Raw genomic sequence first — 22,317 nt, 5'->3', positions numbered from 1 at the left:
TTTTTTCATTCTGGGCTTCAATTTTTGACTTGCACCAACCGAACGGAAAGGGAAATGAATCCATGAAGTGGACAGAATCTGGAAAAGGTTTTCATAAACAGAGAGTGGTTCATGTATGGAATGAATGTCCAGAGGAAGTGGTGGATGCACGTACAGATGCAACCTTTAAAAGACATTTGGATAAGTACATGAATAGGGAAGGTGCGGGGGGATATGGGCCAAACATTGGCAAGTGGCACTGAAACATAGTCAGCATGGAATAGTAGGGCTGAAGGGTCCATTTCTGTGCTGTCTAACTAACTGTTCTGTCGTGGTCTTAAAACTTTCTTGCCTTCCACTTTAAACGTGGTTATTGTACCTGCATCCAACACATAAACCACTGTCAACAAAAAAAAATCACCTCATCCACACAACATAAAAATCCACACACTGTTGTTCAAAAAACAGATGAACTCAGCCTTGGATATATTCAATGACCCCCTAACTGCAGGATGACATCCCCACTGCTAATCCCAGTTCATCTTCCGAATATACCACTTGCCTTGCTGATTGCTTGTGCATTTGTCTGATGACTGGTGGAGAAGGACGCTGAGGCCCCTTTGTACATCCATGCATCATTCCTGATGAAGGGCTCGGGCCTGAAATGTCGACTCTCCCACTCCTCCGATACTGCCTGTTCTGCTGTGCTTTTTCAGCCCCACACTTTTAGACTCTGATTCCAGCATCTGCAGGTCTCACTTTCTGGACAGCGGACACTGAGGTTTAACCTTTATAAGGGGTGAGGTCTTTCCCCAGGGTAGGAGAGTCCAGAACTAAAGTGGCATAGATTTTAGGTGAGTGGGGAAAGGGACATGAGGGACAACCTTTTCACACAGAGGGTGGTGCATGTATGGAACGAACTGCCAGAGGAAGTGGTGGAGGCTGGAACAGGTACAACGTTTAAAACCCATCTTGATGGGTACATGAATAGGAAGAGATTAGAGGGATATCTGGGCAAATGAGACCAGGTTAATTTAGGATATTTGGTCAGCATGTACGTGTTTGGCTGGAGGGTCTGTTTCTGTGCTGTTATCCTGGAATTGTCTCTGGTGAATGCAGAAGTGTGGTTGGACTTTCAGAGCAGCTTTCCAAGATGGGTTGCACTTACTGGGAGCAAAAGAAGTTACAATGAAGTATTTCGTTTGTGAGACAGCAACTGAGTGAGTGAGTACATCTGGGAGTTTGGTGGAAAGTGGGAATTTATTGCACTGTGGGGATGAAGCCCTACCCTACCCAGGATGAGACCAGGCCTTGAGTTGAGGAGAGTAGATTTAGGACAGAGATGAGGAGGAACTGCTTTTCCCAGAGAGTAGTCAATCCATGGAATTCCCTGCCCAAGGAAGCAGTAGAGGCATCTTCATTAAGAATATTCAAAACACAGTTGGATGGGTATTTGCTTGGTATGGGAATTAAGGGTAGTTGGGACAATGCAGGGAGGAGGAGGATCTCAGATGACGCATATATCAGCCATGATCATCATGAACGGTGGAGCAGGTTCGATGGGCCAAATGGCCAACTACTACTTCTTTTACTATGAAACTATAACACTGCATTTCCCATGGCTACCCCACCTAACCTTCACATGCCTGTACATTATGGACAATTTAGCATGACCAATCCAAATCAAGGCCAGCGAGCAATATAGTGATGTGGAAAATGAACATCAGAACGATAGAAAGGGATAAGGTGAGTAAATGTACCAGCAATCAAAACCGGATTCTGAAGATCACAAAACTTGAAACTAAAAACGATGTTTCTGAATGTGTGGTGCATTGTAACAAAATTGACTGCACACATTGAAGAGAATAATTATGATCTGAGACTCCTTACAGAGGCATGGCTTCAGGATGACAAGGATTGGATCCTGAATATCAAGGTGATAGTCAAATGGGAAGCGAGGTGAAGGTAGAGGCTTGGCGCTGCTCATCAAAGCACTGATCACAGGGAAGTCTGGTGTTAGCTTGAATTCAGGTCCTGATTTCTCTGTCCTCTGATGTCCCTGTACCCACAGAGTAAGATATTGGTCTGTTCTGCTCTGCTGGATTTCTGCTGAAGCTTTGACCCCCCAGCCCTACACCTTCTGGAACAATAAAACATTCAGTCAATTAAGACCCAAGCCACAATCCCCAGCCTGTCAACCATCCAGACACACAGTGTAGTCCTAGCTGGGATTTATGATTTATAACAGCTATGATTTATAAAAATATTTACGCCAGCAGAATTAAAGCATCTGTTATCAAGTAGACATCGGGATATACAGCACGCAATAGACTTTACTCTGTCTCATTCACACACATAAACACGTACATCCATGGGGGTGAATTTGTATTTGCAGATACATTCTATTTTTCTCAAAAAATGCACAACCTGCAGGCTGTTCAATCAGTTTGACCTATACTGATACCTTCAGGGATTTCTGAACTTGGACAGCAAGTACCCTTTGTTCCTCAGCACTCTGTAGGGATTTACTATTTATTACTTCCTTCCTTCTCTTATTAAATTTCGCAGAATGCCTGGAAATTAAATTCCATAGTTCTGCCCCATTTACTAGCTGATAGATATCAGAGTGTAGCCGGAGACCATCCTCCTCCCTAGGAACAATACAACCTTTCCAGCGTTTATTCCTGGACAGAGGAGGCAGTGTTTTCTCCAGCTGAGCAGTGTGTTTGTTAGCTTATCAGCATGTCCAACTATATTAATCAAAAGTTCCTCACGCTAGCTACACAATAACCAGTGATGTTAGTTCCCATTATCTCTTTATTTGTGCCCTCACAGTTTTTCCTACATTCTACTTAATGTTATTCTAATGTCACAGTTGGAGATTTAATGTCAGCTTTTGCAACAACGGTCTTGCATTCCAGACCCTACTTAATATTTTCCTAATGTCATGATTAGATATTTATTATCAATAGTCTCAAGCAGGGTGACTCTACTCATTATTAATTAGATATTTAATGTCATGTCCCAAATATTTATTGTTCCCGTCCTGTCAATCATATTTAGCAGGTGAGGCTAACTTTACTGACTGTTACCTCATCTTGCCATAGTGACCTTTCAGCCTCAACCTTACTCTGCTAATTGGTATAAGAGCTTTCCACTATCCTTTGCAACAAATTGGCAGTAGTCTCCATGCTCTAACCCTTCCCATGCTTTCATGCTCTTTATTTTCCATACTATCTAAAGATAGACTCAGAGTTGTAGAGCACAGAAACAGACCCTGCGGTCCACGCTGACCAGATGTCCTAATTAATCTAGTGATCCATTTGTCAGCATGTCGCCCCTTACCCCTCTGAATCTTTCCTATCCATATCCGCATTCAGATGCATTTTAAATACTGTAATTGTACCAGCCTCCACCACTTCCTCTGGCAGCTCATTCCATACACATAACCACCCTCTGTGCGAAAGGATTGCCCCTTCGGACCCTCAGAAATTTTACCCCTCTCACCCTAAACCTGTGCCCTCCAGTTCTGGTCTCGGTGCCTTGCCCCCACAACAAGGGGAAAAGACATACAAAAGTTGAGCAGCCAGACAAAATGCAAAAGGAATAAAATATCGAGCCGCAGGGAAAAAAAATGTGGCTCTATCTTTTCACCCCGTTGGCATTTGGACACTAAAAATCTGTCAGGAACACCAACATCCCCAGAGAGCATACTGCGCATGCTTACCAGTGTCAGCAAAACACTGAGCATGCTCATCGCTGTACGCAAAAAAGGCGCGAGACCTTCTTTTGATTGACCAATAGGCAACATTGGAGGACTGGAAGGAGACTGGTCTTCCTGCCAATCAGAGTCAGCCCATTGTCTGATGCGGAAGTTGGACTCTGAATTTCTCAAGCTGCGACTCCTGATCCTCTCTCTCTGAATAAAGATAGAGCTTTACCCAGACTGCACATTCCTTCCTCTGTCCCAGATCTGTGAGTCCGGCACTCTCTTATCTCGCCCCCTTTTTCATTTCTTTTCATTCTGTAGTTCAATTGTTGACTTGCAGCAACTGAAAGGAAAGAGTGAATTCGGTAGGGACAGACTCCGGAAACGTTGATCCAGGTCTGTATCTCAATTGGCAAAATAGTTAGGCAGGAGGCATCAGATGGTGGAGAAGTCGACGAGTCGGTTGTAACCCTTCTTCAGGGCAGGGGCTGGGTGCAGAAGCTGCAGAGAAAAGGGGGTGGGGGTGAAGTGGGAAAAGGTCAAGACAGTTAGAGGGTACGACCTGGTTGGTCAATCGGAGGAATGAATCTTGTTGGTGGCAGGGAGGAGGGCGGGGATGGGAATGGAGTCAGGGAATGGAGAGGGAGGTTTTTTGAAATTGGAAAACTCAACGTTGAGTCCTTCGGGCTGCAGGCTGCCCGGAAGATGAGGTGTTGTCCCTCCAATTTGCGGTTAGATTTGTTGTGGCAATGGAGGAGGCCAAAGATGGTCATGTCAGAAAGGGAGTGGGAAGGAAATTAGAATGGGTGGTTACTGAGAGGTCTGGTCACCCTCTGTGGGCACAGCTGCCATGCTCAGCGAATCGTTCCCCAAGTTTGCACTCGCTCTCCGATATAGAGAAGACCACAATGGCAAATGCAGTACCACAATATGAAGTTATACCCTTGGCTGTGGAAAAAAAAACGCAGAAAGGAAGTGCATTGTTTAAATGGAGATGTATTTGAATGTGGAGAAAGTGAGAACTGCAGATGCTGGAGATCAGGGTCAAACATTGTGGTACTGGAAGAGCACGGTAGGTTAGGCAGCATCCGAGGAGCAGGAGAGTTGACATTTTGGACATGAGCCCTTTATCAGGAATGATGTGTGGATGGACAAAGAGGCCTCAGCATCCTTCTACACAAGTCACTGTCATTTGTCAGACAGGTATAGCAAGCAATCAGCAAGGCAAGTGGTATATTAGCAAGAGGAGAAAGCGAGGACTGCAGATGCTGGAGATCAGAGCTGAAAATGTGTTGCTGGAAAAGCGCAGCAGGTCAGGCAGCATCCAAGGATCAGGAGAATCCATGTTTCGGGCATGAGCCCTTCTTCAGGAATGAGGAAAGTGTGCCAAGCAGGCTAAGATAAAAGGAAGGGAGGAGGGACTTGGGGGAGGGACGTTGGAAATGCGATAGGTGGAAGGATGTTAAGGTGAAGGTGATAGGCCGGAGTGGGAGCGGGGGTGGGGGTGGAGAGGTCAGGAAGAAGATTGCAGGTTGGGAAGGTGGTGCTGAGTTCGAGTGTTGGGACTGAGACAAGGTGGGGGGAGGGAAAATGAGAAAACTGGGGCTCAAGGGCGGAGGAGCGGGAAGTGGTCCAACTAGTCATGGAGATGTACAGCTTAGAAACAGACCCTTCGGTTCAACCCGTTCATGCCAACCAGATATCCCAACCCAATCTAATCCCAACTGCCAGCATTTGGCCCATATCCCTTCAAACCCTTCCTATTCATACACCTGTCCAGATGTCTTTTAAATGTTGCAATTGTACTGGCCTCCACCATTTCCTCTGGCAGCTCATTCCATACACGTAATACCCTCTGTGTGAAAAGGTTTCACCTCAGATCTCATTTGTATCTTTTCCCCTCACTCTAAACATATGCCCTCTAGTTCTGGACTCTTTTCTCCCCGACCCCCTCCCCTGGATAAGGCTTTGTCTATTTATCCTATCCATGCCCTTCATGATTTTATAGGTTACTCCTTAGCCTCCAACGCTGAGGGGAAACAGCCCTTGCCTCCCTATCGATCACATCCTCCAACCCTGGCAACATCCTTGTAAATTTTTTCTGAACACTTTGATGTTTCCCAACATCTTACCGATACTAAGGAAACCAGAATTGCACACAATATTCCAAATGTGGCCTAACCAATGTCCTGTACAGCCACAACATAACTTCCCAAATCCTATACTCAGAGGATTGGGGAAGTTTTCAAAACCTACAAAAGACAACTGGGAAAGAATGGAGGGACAAACTGAACCTTTGAGGGTCAGCTTGGAGGCATCAAGGTCTCAGGACAGGGTGGGGATGATCCCAGCTATGGGCCACATTCCAGCAAATGGGACTAGATTGATTTAGGATATCTGGTCAGTACAGGCGTGTTGGACAGAAGGGTCTGTTTCTGTGCTGTACATCTCTATGACTCTGGCTTTCCACTAACTTTTGCCACGTCAATAGGTTCACTTTCTCTCTAATGTCGGCGTTAATGCCTTGACGTCTCATTTTGCTCCCACCTTCCTGGGGACATTAACCATCTTGTGTCTGGTCCTTGCTCAAGAAGCTGCGAGGCAGGTTCACCCTGAATTGGCACACTTTTTTATTTGCTTCCCAAAATCAGACCTGCTCACTCTCAGCAGGACCCCAGTGTTGGGAAAGATATTAACTTCAGGTGGAGGTATCCAAAGTTCAGAGAGATGTCAGTCTTGACATTTTTGCTTTTTCTGTCCCTGTAAGATCCTGAATCAGCACCTTCAGGGGAATTAGTTAGAGTGGAGTGAGAACAGAGGGGGAGGGAGAGTGGGATGTGCTTTAAATTTTGTGGAATAACAAAAGAAAAGAATGTTCTGCAAAAAGTAGAATTGCTTGTTCAGAATTTCTACCCTGCACTGACAGTGATGACTTTTGTAATCTATTCTGACAGAATTTTTGAAGATTTGAAGAGGGAAGTTTTAAAATCAACAGATGAAGGGCTTATAACCGAAACATTGACCCTCCTGCTCCTCGGATGCTGCCTGACTCCGCTGTGACTTTCCAGCGCCACATTTTTTGACTGACTCTCCAGCATCTCCGGTCCTCACTTTGATGTCAATGTCTAACAGTCACTCAGTCCACTGGGGCCAGCAAAGATTTTCGCCGTGATTTCTGAGAGAGGAATCAAAGCTTTTTGGTTCCTGTCTGAGTATGTTTTCAGCATCAGTGGGACTGGACGAGAGACCCCACTGTTGCAGCGCACTGTGTGTGGAGCCTGAAACAGCTTAAAAAAGGCCTGGAAAGGGGATTTCACGGCAGGGAGGGGCTCTACACGTGTTTGTGTGCAGCTGAAGCTTTGGCCATGGAGAAACCCGAGGAATCCTGCCCTGTGGAGAAACCGTGGAAGTGTGGGGACTGTGGGAAAGGCTTCCGTGTCCCGTCTGCCCTGGAGACTCATCGGCGCAGTCACACCGGGGAGAGGCCATTCCCCTGCACCGACTGTGGGAAGGCCTTCAGACATTCCTCCCACCTGCTGGCCCACCAGCAGGATCACACGGGGGGAAGACCCTTCAGCTGCCCCGAGTGCGGGAAGGCCTTCGTGTTTTTCTCCGCCCTGTTGGCCCACCAGCGGGTCCACACAGGAGAGAGGCCGTTCAGCTGCCCAGAGTGCGGGCAGGCTTTTACCAACAACTCCACCCTGCTGAGGCACCAGCGGATCCACACGGGGGAAAGGCCCTTCAGCTGCCCTGAGTGTGGGAAGGCCTTCAGCTATTCCTCCACCCTGCGGAGCCACCGGCGTGTCCACACCGGGGAGAGGCCCTTCAGCTGCCCAGAGTGTGGGAAGGCTTTTACCAACAACTCCACCCTGATGAGGCACCAGCAGATCCACACTGGGGAGAGGCCGTACATCTGCTCTCAGTGCGGGATGGCCTTCAGCAATTCCTACACTCTGCTGACCCACCAGCGTGTCCACACGGGGGAGAGGCCGTTCACCTGCTCTCAGTGTGGGAAGGGCTTCACCTGCTCCTCCCACCTGCGGAGCCACCAGCGGGTCCACACGGGGGAGAGGCCCTTCAGCTGCCCCGAGTGCGAGAAGGCTTTTACCAACAACTCCACCCTGCTGACCCACCAGCGTGTCCACACCGGGGAGAGGCCGTTCACCTGCTCTAAGTGCGGGAAGGGCTTCACCTGCTCCTCCATCCTGCGGAGCCACCAGCGGGTCCATACCGGGGAGAGGCCCTTCAGCTGCCCCGAGTGCGGGAAGGCCGTCAGCACATTCTCCTCCCTTCTGAAGCACCAGCGGGTCCACACCGAGGAGAGGCCGTACATCTGCTCTCAGTGTGGGAAGGGCTTCAGTTATTCCTCCAACCTGCTGACCCACCGGAGGGTCCACACCGGGGAGAGACCTTACACCTGCTTTCGCTGTGGGAAGGGTTTCACCCGCCGCTCCCACCTACGGAGCCACCAGCGAGTTCATGTGCCATCGCAGGGGGATTGAAGGAGTGACGGGCGAGTCCCATTATCGATTGGAATATGAACCCGGTTCCGGGGACTCCCGGGTTTGAATCCCGCCACGACAGATGGCAGAATTGGTATTCGGTCAGAAATGTGGAATTCGGAATCTAACGATGAGACCGTTTCAGGGAGGGGGTGGTAGGGGGAGAAAGCCCCCATCTGATTCCCTCTCTCCCTTGTTAGGGAAGGGAACCACCATTGTGGGAAAGGATACACTCAAGTCGTTCCAGCTGCATCCTTTACCCGGTCTGGCCTACACGTGACTCCAGACCCACAGCAGTCTGGTTGACTCTACACTGCCCCTTCCTGGCAAAGGAGCGGGGAGAAACTTACTTGCAGACAGGGTATGGGTTGAAATTGCTGAGTGAGGCAATACTTCCTCCGGGTTACGGCTGTACCAAGGATCCAAATACAAAGGGATAAGTTGGTGCTGACCAATAGTAAAGACAGTGAGGGGGGGGGGGGGGAGAGAGTCGGGGGGACAGGGACAGGGGAGGTGTGGTGTGTGCACTTTCACCTTGAGCTGTTCGAAAAGCAACTACTTTTTCTCTGCCTCTTTGCTGGGGGGGATCTGAAGCTGTAACAAAGTTGGGTTGCAATAAAGGTTACCTGAACTTACCATCGGGCTCAGACTCTCATTGAAAGCTTTGAGCTCCAAGAGGTTTTTGTTTTAAAGCTGCTCATTTCTTTCAGCTTCCTGCACTAAGTTTAGAACATAGAACAAAGAACAATCCAGCGCAGAACAGGCCCTTCGGCCCTCGATGTTGCGCTGACCTGTGAACTATTCTCAGCTCATTCCCCGACACTATCCCAAAATCAACCATGCACTTTTCTAAGGATTGTTTAAATCTCCCTAATGTGGCTGAGTTGACTACCTTAGCAGGTAGGGCATTCCATGCCCTTACCACTCTCTGTGTAAAGACCTTGCCTCTGACATCTGTCTTAAATCCATCACCCCTCAATTTGTAGTTATGCCCTCTCGTACAAGCTAACGTCATCATCCTAGGAAAACGTCTTTCTCGGTCTAAACTTTCTCATCCTCTGATCATCTTTTATGTCCCTATCAAATCCCCCCTGAGCCGCCGCCTTTCCAATGAGAAAAGACCCAAGTCTCTCAGCCTTTCCTCATAAGACCTTCCCTCCAGGCCAGGCAATATCCGGTAAATCTCCTCTGCACCTTTTCCAATGTTTCCACATCCTTTCTATGATGGGGCGACCAGAACTGTACACACTATTCCAAGTATGGCTGCACCAGTGTTTTGTATAGTTGCAGCATGATATTGTGGTTGTGGAACTCAATCCCTCTACCAATGAAACCCAAGACACACCGTGTGCCTTCTTAACAGCACTATATACCTGGATTGCAACTTTCATGGATTTATGCACATGGACTCCAAGATCCCTCCGCACATTCACACTACCAAGAATCTCTCCATTGACCAACTACTCTGTCATCCTGTTATTCCTCCTCACATTTAGCTGCATTGAACTCCATTTGCCACCTCTCAGCTCAATTGTGCAGTTTATCCAAATTCCCTGCAATCTGTAACATTCTTCCAAACTGTCCAGTACGCCACCGACTTTAGTGTCGTCTGCAAATTTACTAATCCATCCACCTGTGCCTTCATCTAAGTCAGTTATAAAAATGACAAACAGCAGTGGTCCCAAAACATCCTTGTGGAACACCACGAGTAACTGGACTCCAGACTGAATATTTTCCATCGACCACCACTCACTGCCTCCTTCCAGTTTCTCATCCAAACTGCTAAACCACCCTCAATTCCATGCCTCTGCATTTTCTCCATCAGCCTACCATGTGGAACCTTATCAAACGCTTTACTGAAGTCCAAGTATACCACGTCAACTGCTCTACCCTCATCTGCATGCTTGGTCACCTTCTCAAAAAACTCAATGAGGTTCGTCAGAAACGATCTGCCCTTGACGAAACCATGTTGACTATCTGAAATTAAATTGTTGCTTACTAGATGATTATAAATTTTATCTCTTATGATCCTTTCCAAAATCTTTCGTACAATAGAAGGAAGGCTCACTGATCTATAATTACCTGGGTCATCTCTGCTGCCCTTCTTGAACAAGGGCACAACATTTGCAATCCTCCAGTCCTCAGATACTAAACCCGTAGACAATGATGACTCAAATATCAAAGCCAAAGGCTCTGCTATCTCCTCCCTAGCTTCCCAGAGAATCCTCAGATAAATCCCATCCAGCCCAGGGACTTTTCTACTTTCACTCCTTCTTGAATTGATAACACCTGTGTGCAACTAACCTGGATCCTTTCGAGGAGAAAGTGATGACTGCAGATGCTGGAGATCAGAGCTGAAAACGTGTTGCTGGAAAAGCACAGCAGGTCAGGCAGCATCCAAAGAGCAGGAGAATCGATGTTTTGGGCATAAGCCTTTCTTCAGGAATGAGGAAAGTGTGTCCAGCAGGCTAAGATAAAAGGGAGGGAGGAGGACTTGGGGGAGGGGCGTTGGAGATGCGATTGGTGGAAGGAGGTCAAGGTGAGGGTGGTAGGCCGGAGTGGGGTGGGGGCGGAGAGGTCAGGAAGAACATTGCAGGTTAGGAAGGCGGTGCTGAGTTCGAGGGATTTGACTGAGACAAGGTGGGGGGAGGGGAAAGGAAATGAAGAATCTGGAGAAATCTGAGTTCATCCCTTGTGGTTGGAGGGTTCCTAGGCGGAAGATGAGGCGCTCTTCCTCCAAACACGTGTTGCTATGGTCTGGCGATGGAGGAGTCCAAGGACCTGCATGTCCTTGGTGGAGTGGGAGGGGGAGTTGAAGTATTGAGCCACGGGGTGGTTGGGTTGGTTGGTCCGGGTGTCCCAGAGGTGTTCTCTGAAACGTTCCGCAAGTAGGCGGCCTGTCTCCCCAATATAGAGGAGGCCACATCGGGTGCAGCGGATGCAATAAATGAGGTGTGTGGAGGTGCAGGTGAATTTGTGGCGGATATGGAAGGATCCCTTGGGGCCTGGGAGGGAAGGAAGGGGGGAGGTGTGGGCGCAAGTTTTGCATTTCTTGTGGTTGCAGGGAAAGGTGCCAGGAGTGGAGGTTGGGTTGGTGGGGGGTGTGGACATGATGAGCGAGTCACGGAGGGAGTGGTCTTTTCGGAACACTGATAGGGGAGGGAAATATATCCCTGGTTGTGGGGTCCATTTGGAGGTGGCGGAAATGACGGCAGATGATACGCTGTATATGGAGGTTGGTGGGGTGGTAGGTGAGAACCAGTGGGGTTCTGTCCTGGTGGCGGTTGGAGGGGCAGGAGCGGGAAGTGGAGGAGATGCGGTGGAGGGCATCGTCGATCACGTCTGGGGGAAAATTGCGATCTTTGAAGAAGGAGGCCATCTGGGTTGTACGGTATTGGAACTGGTTCTCCTGGGAGCAGATGCGGTGGAGACGAACGAATTGGGAATATGGGATGGCGTTTTTACAGGGGGCAGGGTGGGAGGAGGTGTAGTCTAGGTAGCTGTGGGAGTCAGTTGGTTTATAGTAAATGTCCGTGTTGATTCGGTTGTCCGAGATAGAAATGGAAAGGTCTAGGAAGGGAAGGGAGGAGTCTGAGACAGTCCAGTTGAATTTGAGGTCAGGGTGGAAGGTGTTGGTAAAGTGGATGAACTGTTCAACCTCCTCGTGCGAGCACGAAACAGCGCCGATACAGTCATCAATGTAGCGGAGGAAAAGTTGAGGGTGGTGTCAGTGCAGTTGTGGAAGATGGACTGTTCCTCATATCCTACGAAATGGTGGGCATAGCTGGGGCCCATGCGGTTGCCCATGGCTACTCCTTTGGTTTGGAGGAGTGGGAGGATTGGAAAGAGAAGTTGTTCAGGGTGAGGACCAGTTCAGTCAGTCGAAGGAGGGTGTCAGTAGAAGGGTACTGGTTGGTATGGCGGGAAAGCAAGATGCGGAGGGCTTTGAGTCCTTTGTGATGCGGGATGGAGGTCCATGGTGAAGATAAGGCGTTGGGGACCGGGGAAGCGAAAATCATGGAGGAGGTGGAGGGTGTGGGTGGTGTCCCGAATGTATGTGGGGAGTTTTTGGACTAAGGGGGACAGGACTGTGTCGAGGTATGCAGAGATGAGTTCAGTGGGGCAGGAGCAGGTTGAGACAATGGGTCGGCCGGGGCAGTCAGGTTTGTAGATTTTTGGCAGGAGGTAGAAACGGGAGGTGCGGGGTTGTGGGACTGATGTTGGAGGTGGTGGATGGGAGATCCCCTGAGGTGATGAGGTTATGCATGGTCTGGGAGATGATGGTTTGGTGGTGGGAGGTGAGGTCATGGTCAAGGGGGCAGTAGGAGGAAGTGTCCGCGAGCTGGCGTTTAGCCTCAGCAGTGTAAAGGTCAGTGCGCCAAACTACTTACCGCACCTCCCTTGTCTGCTGGTTTGATGGTGAGGTTGGGATTGGAGCGGAGAGAGTGGAGGGCTGCACATTCCGAGGGTGAGAGGTTGGAGTGGGTGAGAGGGGTGGAGAGGTTGAGGCGGTTAATGTCGCGGCGGCAGTTGGCTATGAAGTGATCAAAGGCGGATAAGAGGCCAGCACGGGGTGTCCAGGTGGATGGGCTGTGTTGGAGGCGGAAGAAGGGGTGGTCAGAGGGTGGGCGAGAATCTTGGTTGAAGAAGTAGGCACGGAGGCGAAGGCGGCGGAAGAATTGTTCGATGTCTCGCCGCGTGTTGAACTTGTTAATCCTAGAGCTTAGGGGAATGAAGGTGAGGCCTCTGCTGAGGACTGATCTTTCATCCTCAGAGAGGGGGAGGTCTGGAGGGATGGTCCAGGCGGTGGGCCGTGGAGGGGGTCGTTAAGGCCGACTGCCTTACCCCTCTTCCGCGGTTACGTTAGAGCCCGGGTGTCCTTGGAGAAGGAGCACGCGGTGTCCACCAACACCCTGGAGTTGTTCAGGGGGAGGTGGGCGCCGCAGGGAGTGGAGTGCATCATTTCCCCCTCCAACTCTATTTTGATTGAGTCCCTGCCCTCCCCTTCACTGATTGATCACACAGCATTGCCCTTTGATGTGAAGGGCGCTGCTTGTCACTGGCCACCCGGGTGTTTTCCTATCTTCCTGGTGGTGGGAATTGAATAAAGATTGGTGCACTTTGTTTCTCTCACTGTGTCTCACACCCGCTCACACACAACATGGTCAATGTGACTATGACAGGACAGGCCCCACATTCCTTCCCCTCCGTCCCCCCCCACAACCTGCCTCACCTTTCACCTCCCGGGCCCAGTACCTTCCAGGTGGCCCCATAGTTGACACAGGGGCCGCCCCACGACCAGTAGAACTCCACCACCCAGGCGCCCGACCAGTTCCCAAGCAGGTCCTTAACCCCATCCGCCTCCAGAATGTTCACCGGCTCCTGGCTGCTGTACAGCCGGCCGGTGTGGCCGTGACACAGCAGCTGCGCCAGGAAGGCGGCGACGGCGGCCAGTGCCGGGTGTCTGCCCCGGGCCGCACGGCGCCATTTTCCTAACGGCCGCCCTCCCGCCGCTTCCTCGCTCGAGCGACTTCTCCTCCCAACCGCCTTCGCCCCCGCGTGACGTCTGCACGGGGGGATGGGCGGGGCCGGGGGAGCCTCACCGTCACCAAGCAACAGCCACCTCGCGCTACAACTGCTCATTCACAAAAACAAACTCTCCTGTCTCGCTCTGCAGCTGCAGGGGGGGACACTGCCACGTTTCGAGGAGCCCTGTCTACATTGGGAAAGCTCACCGCTCCATTTAAACACATATTCCCACATCTAACGGAACGGCCTCATATCTAAAGGGGGCAATCTGCATTTTAAAGGGACATGGACATTTTAACGGTATTTCCGCAAATACAGGGATGTAAATGGACGAGATTACATTTCAAAGGGATGTGGGCACATTCAAAGGGATATCTTAATATGTAAAGTGACGCAGTTATATCTAAATGAATCTACATTTCGAAGAGACGTTGCCCTGTTTATAAGTAGAGACAATAGGTGTGAATTCTGTGTGTCCCAATGTTGAGTCAAACTGACAAATTTCTTAGAAAAGCTCTGCACTTAAATTACATTCTTAAGAAGGTAATTTATAGATTAGAGTGTAGGTTAGGGAGAATTGGCCGTGCTAAGTTACCCATAGTGACCAGGGATGTACAGGTTAGGGTGGTTTGGCCATGGGAAATACGGAGTAAGGGGTTGGGTGTGGGTGGGATACTGTTCAGAGGGCCAGAGTGAAATAGATGGGCTGAATGGCCCACTTCCACATTGTCGGGATTCGAGACCCTCCCCATAAAGAGGCATTTTATCTGCATCTATCTTGTCAAGCCCCTTTCAGAATTCGAGTAAAAAATGAGGTCTGCAGATGCTGGAGATCACAGCTGAAAATGTGTTGCTGGTCAAAGCACAGCAGGCCAGGCAGCATCTCAGGAATAGAGAATTCGACGTTTCGAGCATTAGCCCTTCATCAGGAATGAGAGAGAGTAGCCAAGCAGGCTAAGATAAAAGGTAGGGAGGAGGGACTTGGGGGAGGGGCGATGGAGGTGGGATAGGTGGAAGGAGGTCAAGGTGAGGGTGATAGGCCGGAGTGGGTAAACAGCACAAGGATTAAAAAAAAGTGAGGGGTAAACAGCACAAGGATTAAAAAACAGTGAGGGGTAAACAGCACAAGGATTAAAAAACACAGTGAGGGGTAAACAGCACAAGGATTAAACACACAGTGAGGGGTAAACAGCACAAGGATTAAAAAACACAGTGAGGGGTAAACAGCACAAGCGCCAGTAAAAGCAGATGGAAAGTGAGTGTAAAATGTCACTATGACAGGACAGGCCCCACATTCCTTCCCCTCCGTCCCCCCCACAACCTGCCTCACCTTTCACCTCCCGGGCCCAGTACCTTCCAGGTGGCCCCATAGTTGACACAGCGGCCGCCCCACGACCAGTAGAACTCCACCACCCAGGCGCCCGACGAGTTTAGATTAGAGTGTAGGTCGTAGGGAGAATTGGCCGTGCTAAGTTACCCATAGTGACCAGGGATGTACAGGCTAGGGTGGATTGGCCATGGGAAGTACAGAGTAAGGGTTTGGGTATGGGTGGGATACTGTTCAGAGGGCCAGAATGAAATAGATGGGTTGAATGGCCTGCTCCCACATTGTCGGAATTCAAGACCCTCCCCACAAAGAGGCATTTTATCTGCATCTATCCTGTCAAGCCCCTTTCAGAATTCTGCCGGTTTCAATAGAGGTGTACAGCACAGAAACAGACACTTCGGTCCAATTCATCCATGCCCACCAGGATTCCAAACTAAACCAGTCCCACTTGCCTGCATTTGGCCCAGTTCCCTCTAAACCTTTCTATTCATGTACCCATCCAAATGCTGTTTCAATGTTGTCACTGTACCTGCATCTACCACATCCTCAGCAAGTTCATTCCACATGCAACTCACCCTCTTTCAAAATGTTGCCCCTCCGCTTCCTTTTAAATCTCTCTCCTTACATTAAAAAAATGTTTTTTGAGTTCCCCTACGTTAAGCAAGAGCCATTTTCTATTCACCTTACCTCCACTCCTCATCATTTTATCAATCTCAATGAGGTCAACCCCCAACCTCCTGTGCTCCAGTGAATAAAGTCCCAGCCTCTCCTTATAACTCAAACCCTCCAGTCCTTACAACATCCTCGTAAATCTTTATTAAACCCTCCCTAATAGTATTCTTCCTATTACAGGGCCACCAGAACTGTCCTCAGTACTCTGAAAGTGGCCTCACCAACATCCTGTACAACCTCAACATGATGTCCCAACCCCTCTCCTCAGTGGTGTGAACAATGAAGGCAATGTTGCAAAACGCCGCCTTAACCACCCTGTCTACCAGTGATGCAACCTCCAAAGAACTATGTACCTGAACACCCCAGCCCCATGTCTGTCTGTTCCATAACACGACTCATGGTCCGATCATTATCTGTACAAGTCCTTGTTTTAGCAAAAATGCAACCCTTTGCTTTTAATAAGCCTCTCTCTCACACACATACTCTCTCTCTCAGACAGACACACACACACCCCTCAACACTCTCACACTCGCAGCCTCATACTCCATCACACTCTCACTTTCCCAAGCATGCACACACACACTTCTGCGCACACACACACAAACTCACATGCACACGCTCTCATTCTCTCATGCACACACACACACACTACTCTTTGGGGTGAAATTGTATTGGCAGAATTATATTTGCAGATACATTCAATTTTGTTCAAAAAGCACACAATCTGCAGGCAGTCAATGCATGTAATATTTTACAAATTCCGACTTTGGAAACAGAACCAGTCTGATTCAAGATTGGAATACAGACAGACTCAAATCTCACACCTTTAATGCATTGTCTGAGCGGAGATGCCTTTCTTTTATAAAACCTTGTCATCTCAAGAACATTGTTACATATTAATGAACCAAAGCCCACACCCATTCTAAGAGATGAAGACTATCTAAGTTTGTTCAATATATTCTATCAGTTGCATGACACTGATCTTTTGATATAAGTTCTGTGTCTTATGACGCTGTACCATGAGGCTTATATATTGATGAGCTGAAAATGTGTTGCTGGAAAAGCGCAGCAGGTCAGGCAGCATCCAAGGAGCAAGAGAGTCGACATTTCGAGCTGAGAGACTTGGGTCTTTTCTCATTGGAAAGAAGGCGGTTAAGGGGGGATTTGATAGAGACATAAAAGATGATGAGAGGATTTGATAGGGTAGACAGAGAAAGACTTTTTCCTAGGATGATAACGTTAGCTTGTACGAGGGGGCATAACTACAAATTGAGGGGTGATGGATTTAAGACAGATGTTAGAGGCAAGGTCTTTACACAGAGAGTGGTAAGGGCGTGGAATGCCCTACCTGCTAAGGTAGTCAACTCAGCCACATTAGGGAGATTTAAACAATCCTTAGATAAGCGCATGGATGATTTTGGGATAGTGTAGGGGGACGAGCTGAGAATAGTTCATAGGTCAGCGCAACATCGAGGGCCGAAGGGCCTGTTCTGCGCTGGATTGTTCTATGTTCTAAACTTAGTGCAGGAGGCTGAAAGAAATGAGCAGCTTTAAAACAAAAACCTCTTGGAGCTCAAAGCTTTCAATGAGAGTCTGAGCCCGGTGGTAAGTTCAGGTAACCTTTATTGCAACCCAACTTTGTTACAGATTCAGATCCCCCCAGCAAAGAGGCAGAGAAAAAGTAGTTGCTTTTTGAACAGCTCAAGGTGAAAGTGCACACACCACACCTCCCCTGTTCCCCCCACGCCCCCCACCCCCCTCACCGTCTTTACTATTGGTCAGCACCAAGCTGTCCCTTTGTAATTGGATCCTTGGTACAGCCGTAACCCGGAGGAAGTATTGCCTCACTCAGCAATTTCAACCCATTCCCTGTCTCCAGTTAAGTTTCTCCTCACTCCTTTGCCAGTGGGGGGAGGGCAGTGTAGAGTCAACCAGACTGCTGTGGGTCTGGAGTCACGTGTAGGCCAGACCGGGTAAAGGATGCAGCTGGAACGACTTGAGTGTATCCTTTCCCACAATGGCGGTTCCCTTCCCTAACAAGGGAGAGAGGGAATCAGATGGGGGCTTTCTCCCCCACACCACCCCCTCCCTGAAACGGTCTCATCGTTAGATTCCGAATTCCACATTTCTGACCGAATACCAATTCTGCCATCTGTCGTGGCGGGATTCGAACCTGGGAGTCCCCGGAACCGGGTTGATATTCCAATCGATAATGGGACTTGGCCGTCACTCCTTCAATCCCCCTGCGATGGCACGTGAACTCGCTGGTGCATCCGCAGGTTGGAGGAGCAGGTGAAGCCCTTCCCGCACTGAGAGCAGGTGTAAGGCCTCTCCCCGGTGTGGATCCGCTGGTGCGTCAGCAGGGCAGAAGATGTGCTGAAGGTCTTGCCACACTCGGGGCAGCTGAACGGCCTCTCCCCGGTGTGGACACGCTGGTGTCTCCGCAGGGAGGAAGATCTGCTGAAGGCCTTCCCACACTCGGGGCAGCTGAAGGGCCTCTGCCCCGTGTGGACCAGCTGGTGGCTCCGCAGTTGGGAGGAGCAGATGAAGCCCTTCCCGCACTGAGAGCAGGTGAACGGCCTCTCCCCGGTGTGGACACGCTGGTGCATCAGCAGGGTGGAGACGTGGGTAAAGGCCTTCCCACACTCGGGGCAGCTAAAGGGCCTCTGCCCCGTGTGGACACGCCGGTGGGTCCGCAGGTGGGAGGACTGGGTAAAGGCCTTCCCGCACTGAGAGCAGATGTACGGCCTCTCCCCGGTGTGGACCTGCTGGTGGGTCAGCAGGGTGGAGGATGTGCTGAAGGCCTTCCCGCACTGAGAGCAGATGTACGGCCTCTCCCCGGTGTGGACCCGCTGGTGGCTCCGCAGGATGGAGGAGCAGATGAAGCCCTTCCCACACTGAGAACAGGTGAACGGCCTCTCCCCGGTGTGGACACGCTGGTGCCTCAGCAGGGAGGAGACGTAGGTAAAGGCCTTCCCACACTCGGGGCAGCTGAAGGGCCTCTGCCCCGCGTGGACACGCCGGTGGGTCCGCAGGGAGGAGGAATCGCTGAAGGCCTTCCCACACTCAGGGCAGCTGAAGGGCCTTTCCCCCGTGTGGACCCGCTGGTGGGCCAGCAGGTGGGAGGAATGTCTGAAGGCCTTCCCACAGTCGGTGCAGGGGAATGGCCTCTCCCCGGTGTGACCGCGCCGATGAATCTCCAGGGCAGACGGGACACGGAAGCCTTTCCCACAGTCCCCACACTTCCACGGTTTCTCCACAGGGCGGGATTCCTCGGGTTTCTCCATGGCCAAAGCTTCAGCTGCACACAAACACGTGTAGAGCCCCTCCCTGCCGTGAAATTCCCTTTCCAGGCCGTATAACTGTTTCAGGCTCCTCACACAGTGCGCTGCAACAGTGGGGTCTCTCGTCCAGTCCCACTGATGCTGAAAACATACTCAGACAGGAACCAAAAAGCTTTGATTCCTCTCTCAGAAATCACGGTCGAAAATCTTTGCTGGCCCCAGTGGACTGAGTGACTGTTAGACATTGACATCAAAGTGAGGACCGGAGATGCTGGAGAGTCAGTCGAAAAATGTGGCACTGGAAAGTCACAGGGGAGTCAGGCAGCATCCGAGGAGCAGGAGGGTCAATGTTTCGGTTATAAGCCCTTCATCTGTTGATTTTAAAACTTCCCTCTTCAAATCTTCAAAAATCCTGTCAGAATAGATTACAAAAGTCATCACTGTCAGTGCAGGGTAGAAATTCTGAACAAGCAATTCTACTTTTTGCAGAACATTCTTTTCTTTTGTTATTCCACAAAATTGAAAGCACCATCCCACTCTCTCTTCCCCTCTGTTCTCACTCCGCTCTAACTAATTCCCCTGAAGGTGCTGATTCAGGATCTTACAGGGACAGAAAAAGCAAAAATGTCAAGACTGACATCTCTCTGAACTTTGGATACCTCCACCTGAAAGTTAATATCTTTCCCAACACTGGGGTCCTGCTGAGAGTGAGCAGGTCTGATTTTGGGAAGCAAAAAAAAGTGTCAATTCAGGGTGAACCTGCCACGCAGCTTCTTGAGGAAGGACCAGGCACAAAATGGTTAACGACCCCAGGAAGGTGGGAGCAAAATGAGACGTCAAGGCATTAATGCCGACATTAGAGAGAAAGTGAACCTATTGACGTGGCAAAAGTTAGTGGAAAGCCAGAGTCATAGAGATGTACAGCACAGAAACAGACCCTTCTGTCCAACACGCCTGTACTGACCAGATATCCTAAATCAATCTCGTCCCATTTTCTGGTATGTGGCCCATGGTCATCCCCACCCCCTGTCCTGAGACCTTGATGCCTCCAAGCTGACCCTCAAAGTTTTAGTTTGTCCCTCCATTCTTTCCCAGTTGTCTTTTGTAGGTTTTGAAAACTTCACCAATCCTCTGAGTATAGGATTTGGGAAGTTATGTTGTGGCTGTACAGGACATTGGTTAGGCCACATTTGGAATATTGTGTGCAATTCTGGTTTCCTTAGTATTGGTAAGATGTTGGGAAACATCAAAGTGTTCAGAAAAAATTTACAAGGATGTTGCCAGGGTTGGAGGATGTGATCAATAGGGAGGCGAGGTATGTTTCCCCTCAGCGTTGGAGGCTAAGGAGTAACCTATAAAATCATGAAGGGCATGGATAGGATAAATAGACAAAGCCTTATCCAGGGGAGGGGGTCGGGGGGAAATGAGTCCAGAACTAGAGGGCATATGTTTAGGGTGAGGGGAATAGATACAAATGAGATCTGAGGTGAAACTTTTTCACACAGAGAGTATTACATGTATGGAATGAGCTGCCAGAGGAAATGGTGGATGCCAGTACAATTGCAACATTTAAAAGACATCTGGACAGGTGTATGAATAGGAAGGGTTTGAAGGGATATGGGCCAAATGTTGGCAGTTGGGATGAGATTGGGTTGGGATATCTGGTTGGCATGAACGAGTTGAACCGAAGGGTCTGTTTCTAAGCTGTACATCTCCATGACTAGTTGGACCACTTCCCGCTCCTCCGCCCTTGAGCCCCAGTTTTCTCATTTTCCCTCCCCCCACCTTGTCTCAGTCCCAACCCTCGAACTCAGCACCACCTGCCCAACCTGCAATCTTCTTCCTGACCTCTCCACCCCCACCCCCTCTCCCACTCCGGCCTATCAGCTTCACCTTAACATCCTTCCACCTATCGCATTTCCAACGCCGCTCCCCCAAGTCCCTCCTCCCTTCCTTTTATCTTAGCCTGCTTGGCACACTTTCCTCATTCCTGAAGAAGGGCTCATGCCCGAAACGTGGATTCTCCTGATCCTTGGATGCTGCCTGACCTGCTGCGCTTTTCCAGCAACACATTTTCGGCTCTGATCTCCAGCATCTGCAGTCCTCACTTTCTCCTCTTGCTAATATACCACTTGCCTTGCCGATTGCTTGCTACACCTGTCTGACAAATGACAGTGACTGGTGTAGAAGGACGCTGAGGCCTCTTTGTCCATCCACACATCATTCCTGATAAAGGGCTCATGTCCAAAACGTTAACTCTCCTGCTCCTCGGATGCTGCCTAACCTACCGTGCTCTTCCAGTACCACAATGTTTGACCCTGATCTCCAGCATCTGCAGTTCTCACTTTCTCCACATTCAAATACATCTCCATTTAAACAATGCACTTCCTTTCTGCGGTTTTTTTCCACAGCCAAGGCTATAACTTCATATTGTGGTACTGCATTTGCCATTGTGGTCTTCTCTATATCGGAGAGCGAGTGCAAACTTGGGGAACGATTCGCTGAGCATGACAGCTGTGCCCGCAGAGGGCGACCAGACCTCTCAGTAACCACCCATTCCAATTTCCTTCCCACCCCCTTTCTGACATGACCATCTTTGGCCTGCTCCATTGCCACAACGAATCTAACCGCAAATTGGAGGGACAACACCTCATCTTCCGGGCAGCCTGCAGCCCGAAGGACTCAACGTTGAGTTTTCCAATTTCAAAAAACCTCCCTCTCCATTCCCTGACTCCATTCCCATCCCCGCCCTCCTCCCTGCCACCAACAAGATTCATTCCTCCTATTGACCAACCAGGTCGTACCCTCTAACTGTCTTGACCTTTTCCCACTTCATCCCCACCCCCTTTTCTCTGCAGCTTCTGCACCCAGCCCCTGCCCTGAAGAAGGGTTACAACCGATTCGTCGACTTCTCCACCATCTGATGCCTCCTGCCTAACTATTTTGCCAATTGAGATACAGACCTGGATCAACGTTTCCGGAGTCTGTCCCTGCCGAATTCACTCTTTCCTTTCAGTTGCTGCAAGTCAACAACTGAACCCCAGAATGAAAAAGAAATGGAAAAGGGGGCGAGATAAGAGAGTGCCGTACTCACAGATCTGGGACAGAGGAAGGAATGTGCAGTCTGGGTAAAGCTCTATCTTTATTCAGAGAGAGAGGAACAGGAGTCGCAGCTTGAGAAGTTCAGAGTCCAACTTCCGCATTCAGACAATGGGCTGACTCTGATTGGCAGGAGGACCAGACTCCTTCCGGTCCTCCAATGCTGCCTATTGGTCAATCAAAAGAAAGTCTCGCGCCTTTTTTGCGTACAGCGAT

General features: G+C 49.8%; 1 protein-coding gene and 1 pseudogene across 1 annotated transcript in view; one reads left to right on the top strand and one right to left on the bottom strand.

Annotated features, from left to right (window-relative positions):
- LOC132808052 (zinc finger protein 850-like) overlaps positions 1 to 8,652 on the top strand; it is a 61,181-nt gene extending 52,529 nt beyond the window's left edge. Inside the window, exon 4 of the mRNA XM_060821963.1 lies at positions 7,087 to 8,652. Coding sequence (XP_060677946.1) covers positions 7,087 to 8,190 — 1,104 coding nt within the window. The 3' untranslated portion in view covers positions 8,191 to 8,652. The remainder of the gene's footprint in view (positions 1 to 7,086) is intronic.
- Positions 1 to 22,195, bottom strand: part of LOC132808055 (zinc finger protein 850-like) — a 35,505-nt pseudogene extending 13,310 nt beyond the window's left edge.
- Between the last annotated feature and the right edge of the window lie 122 nt (positions 22,196 to 22,317).

This window comes from Hemiscyllium ocellatum (assembly GCF_020745735.1).
Source record: "Hemiscyllium ocellatum isolate sHemOce1 chromosome 27 unlocalized genomic scaffold, sHemOce1.pat.X.cur. SUPER_27_unloc_3, whole genome shotgun sequence".
Lineage (NCBI taxonomy): Eukaryota > Metazoa > Chordata > Chondrichthyes > Orectolobiformes > Hemiscylliidae > Hemiscyllium > Hemiscyllium ocellatum.
Note: the sequence above shows the minus strand (reverse complement) of the source record. Positions and strands in the feature narration are given on the sequence as shown.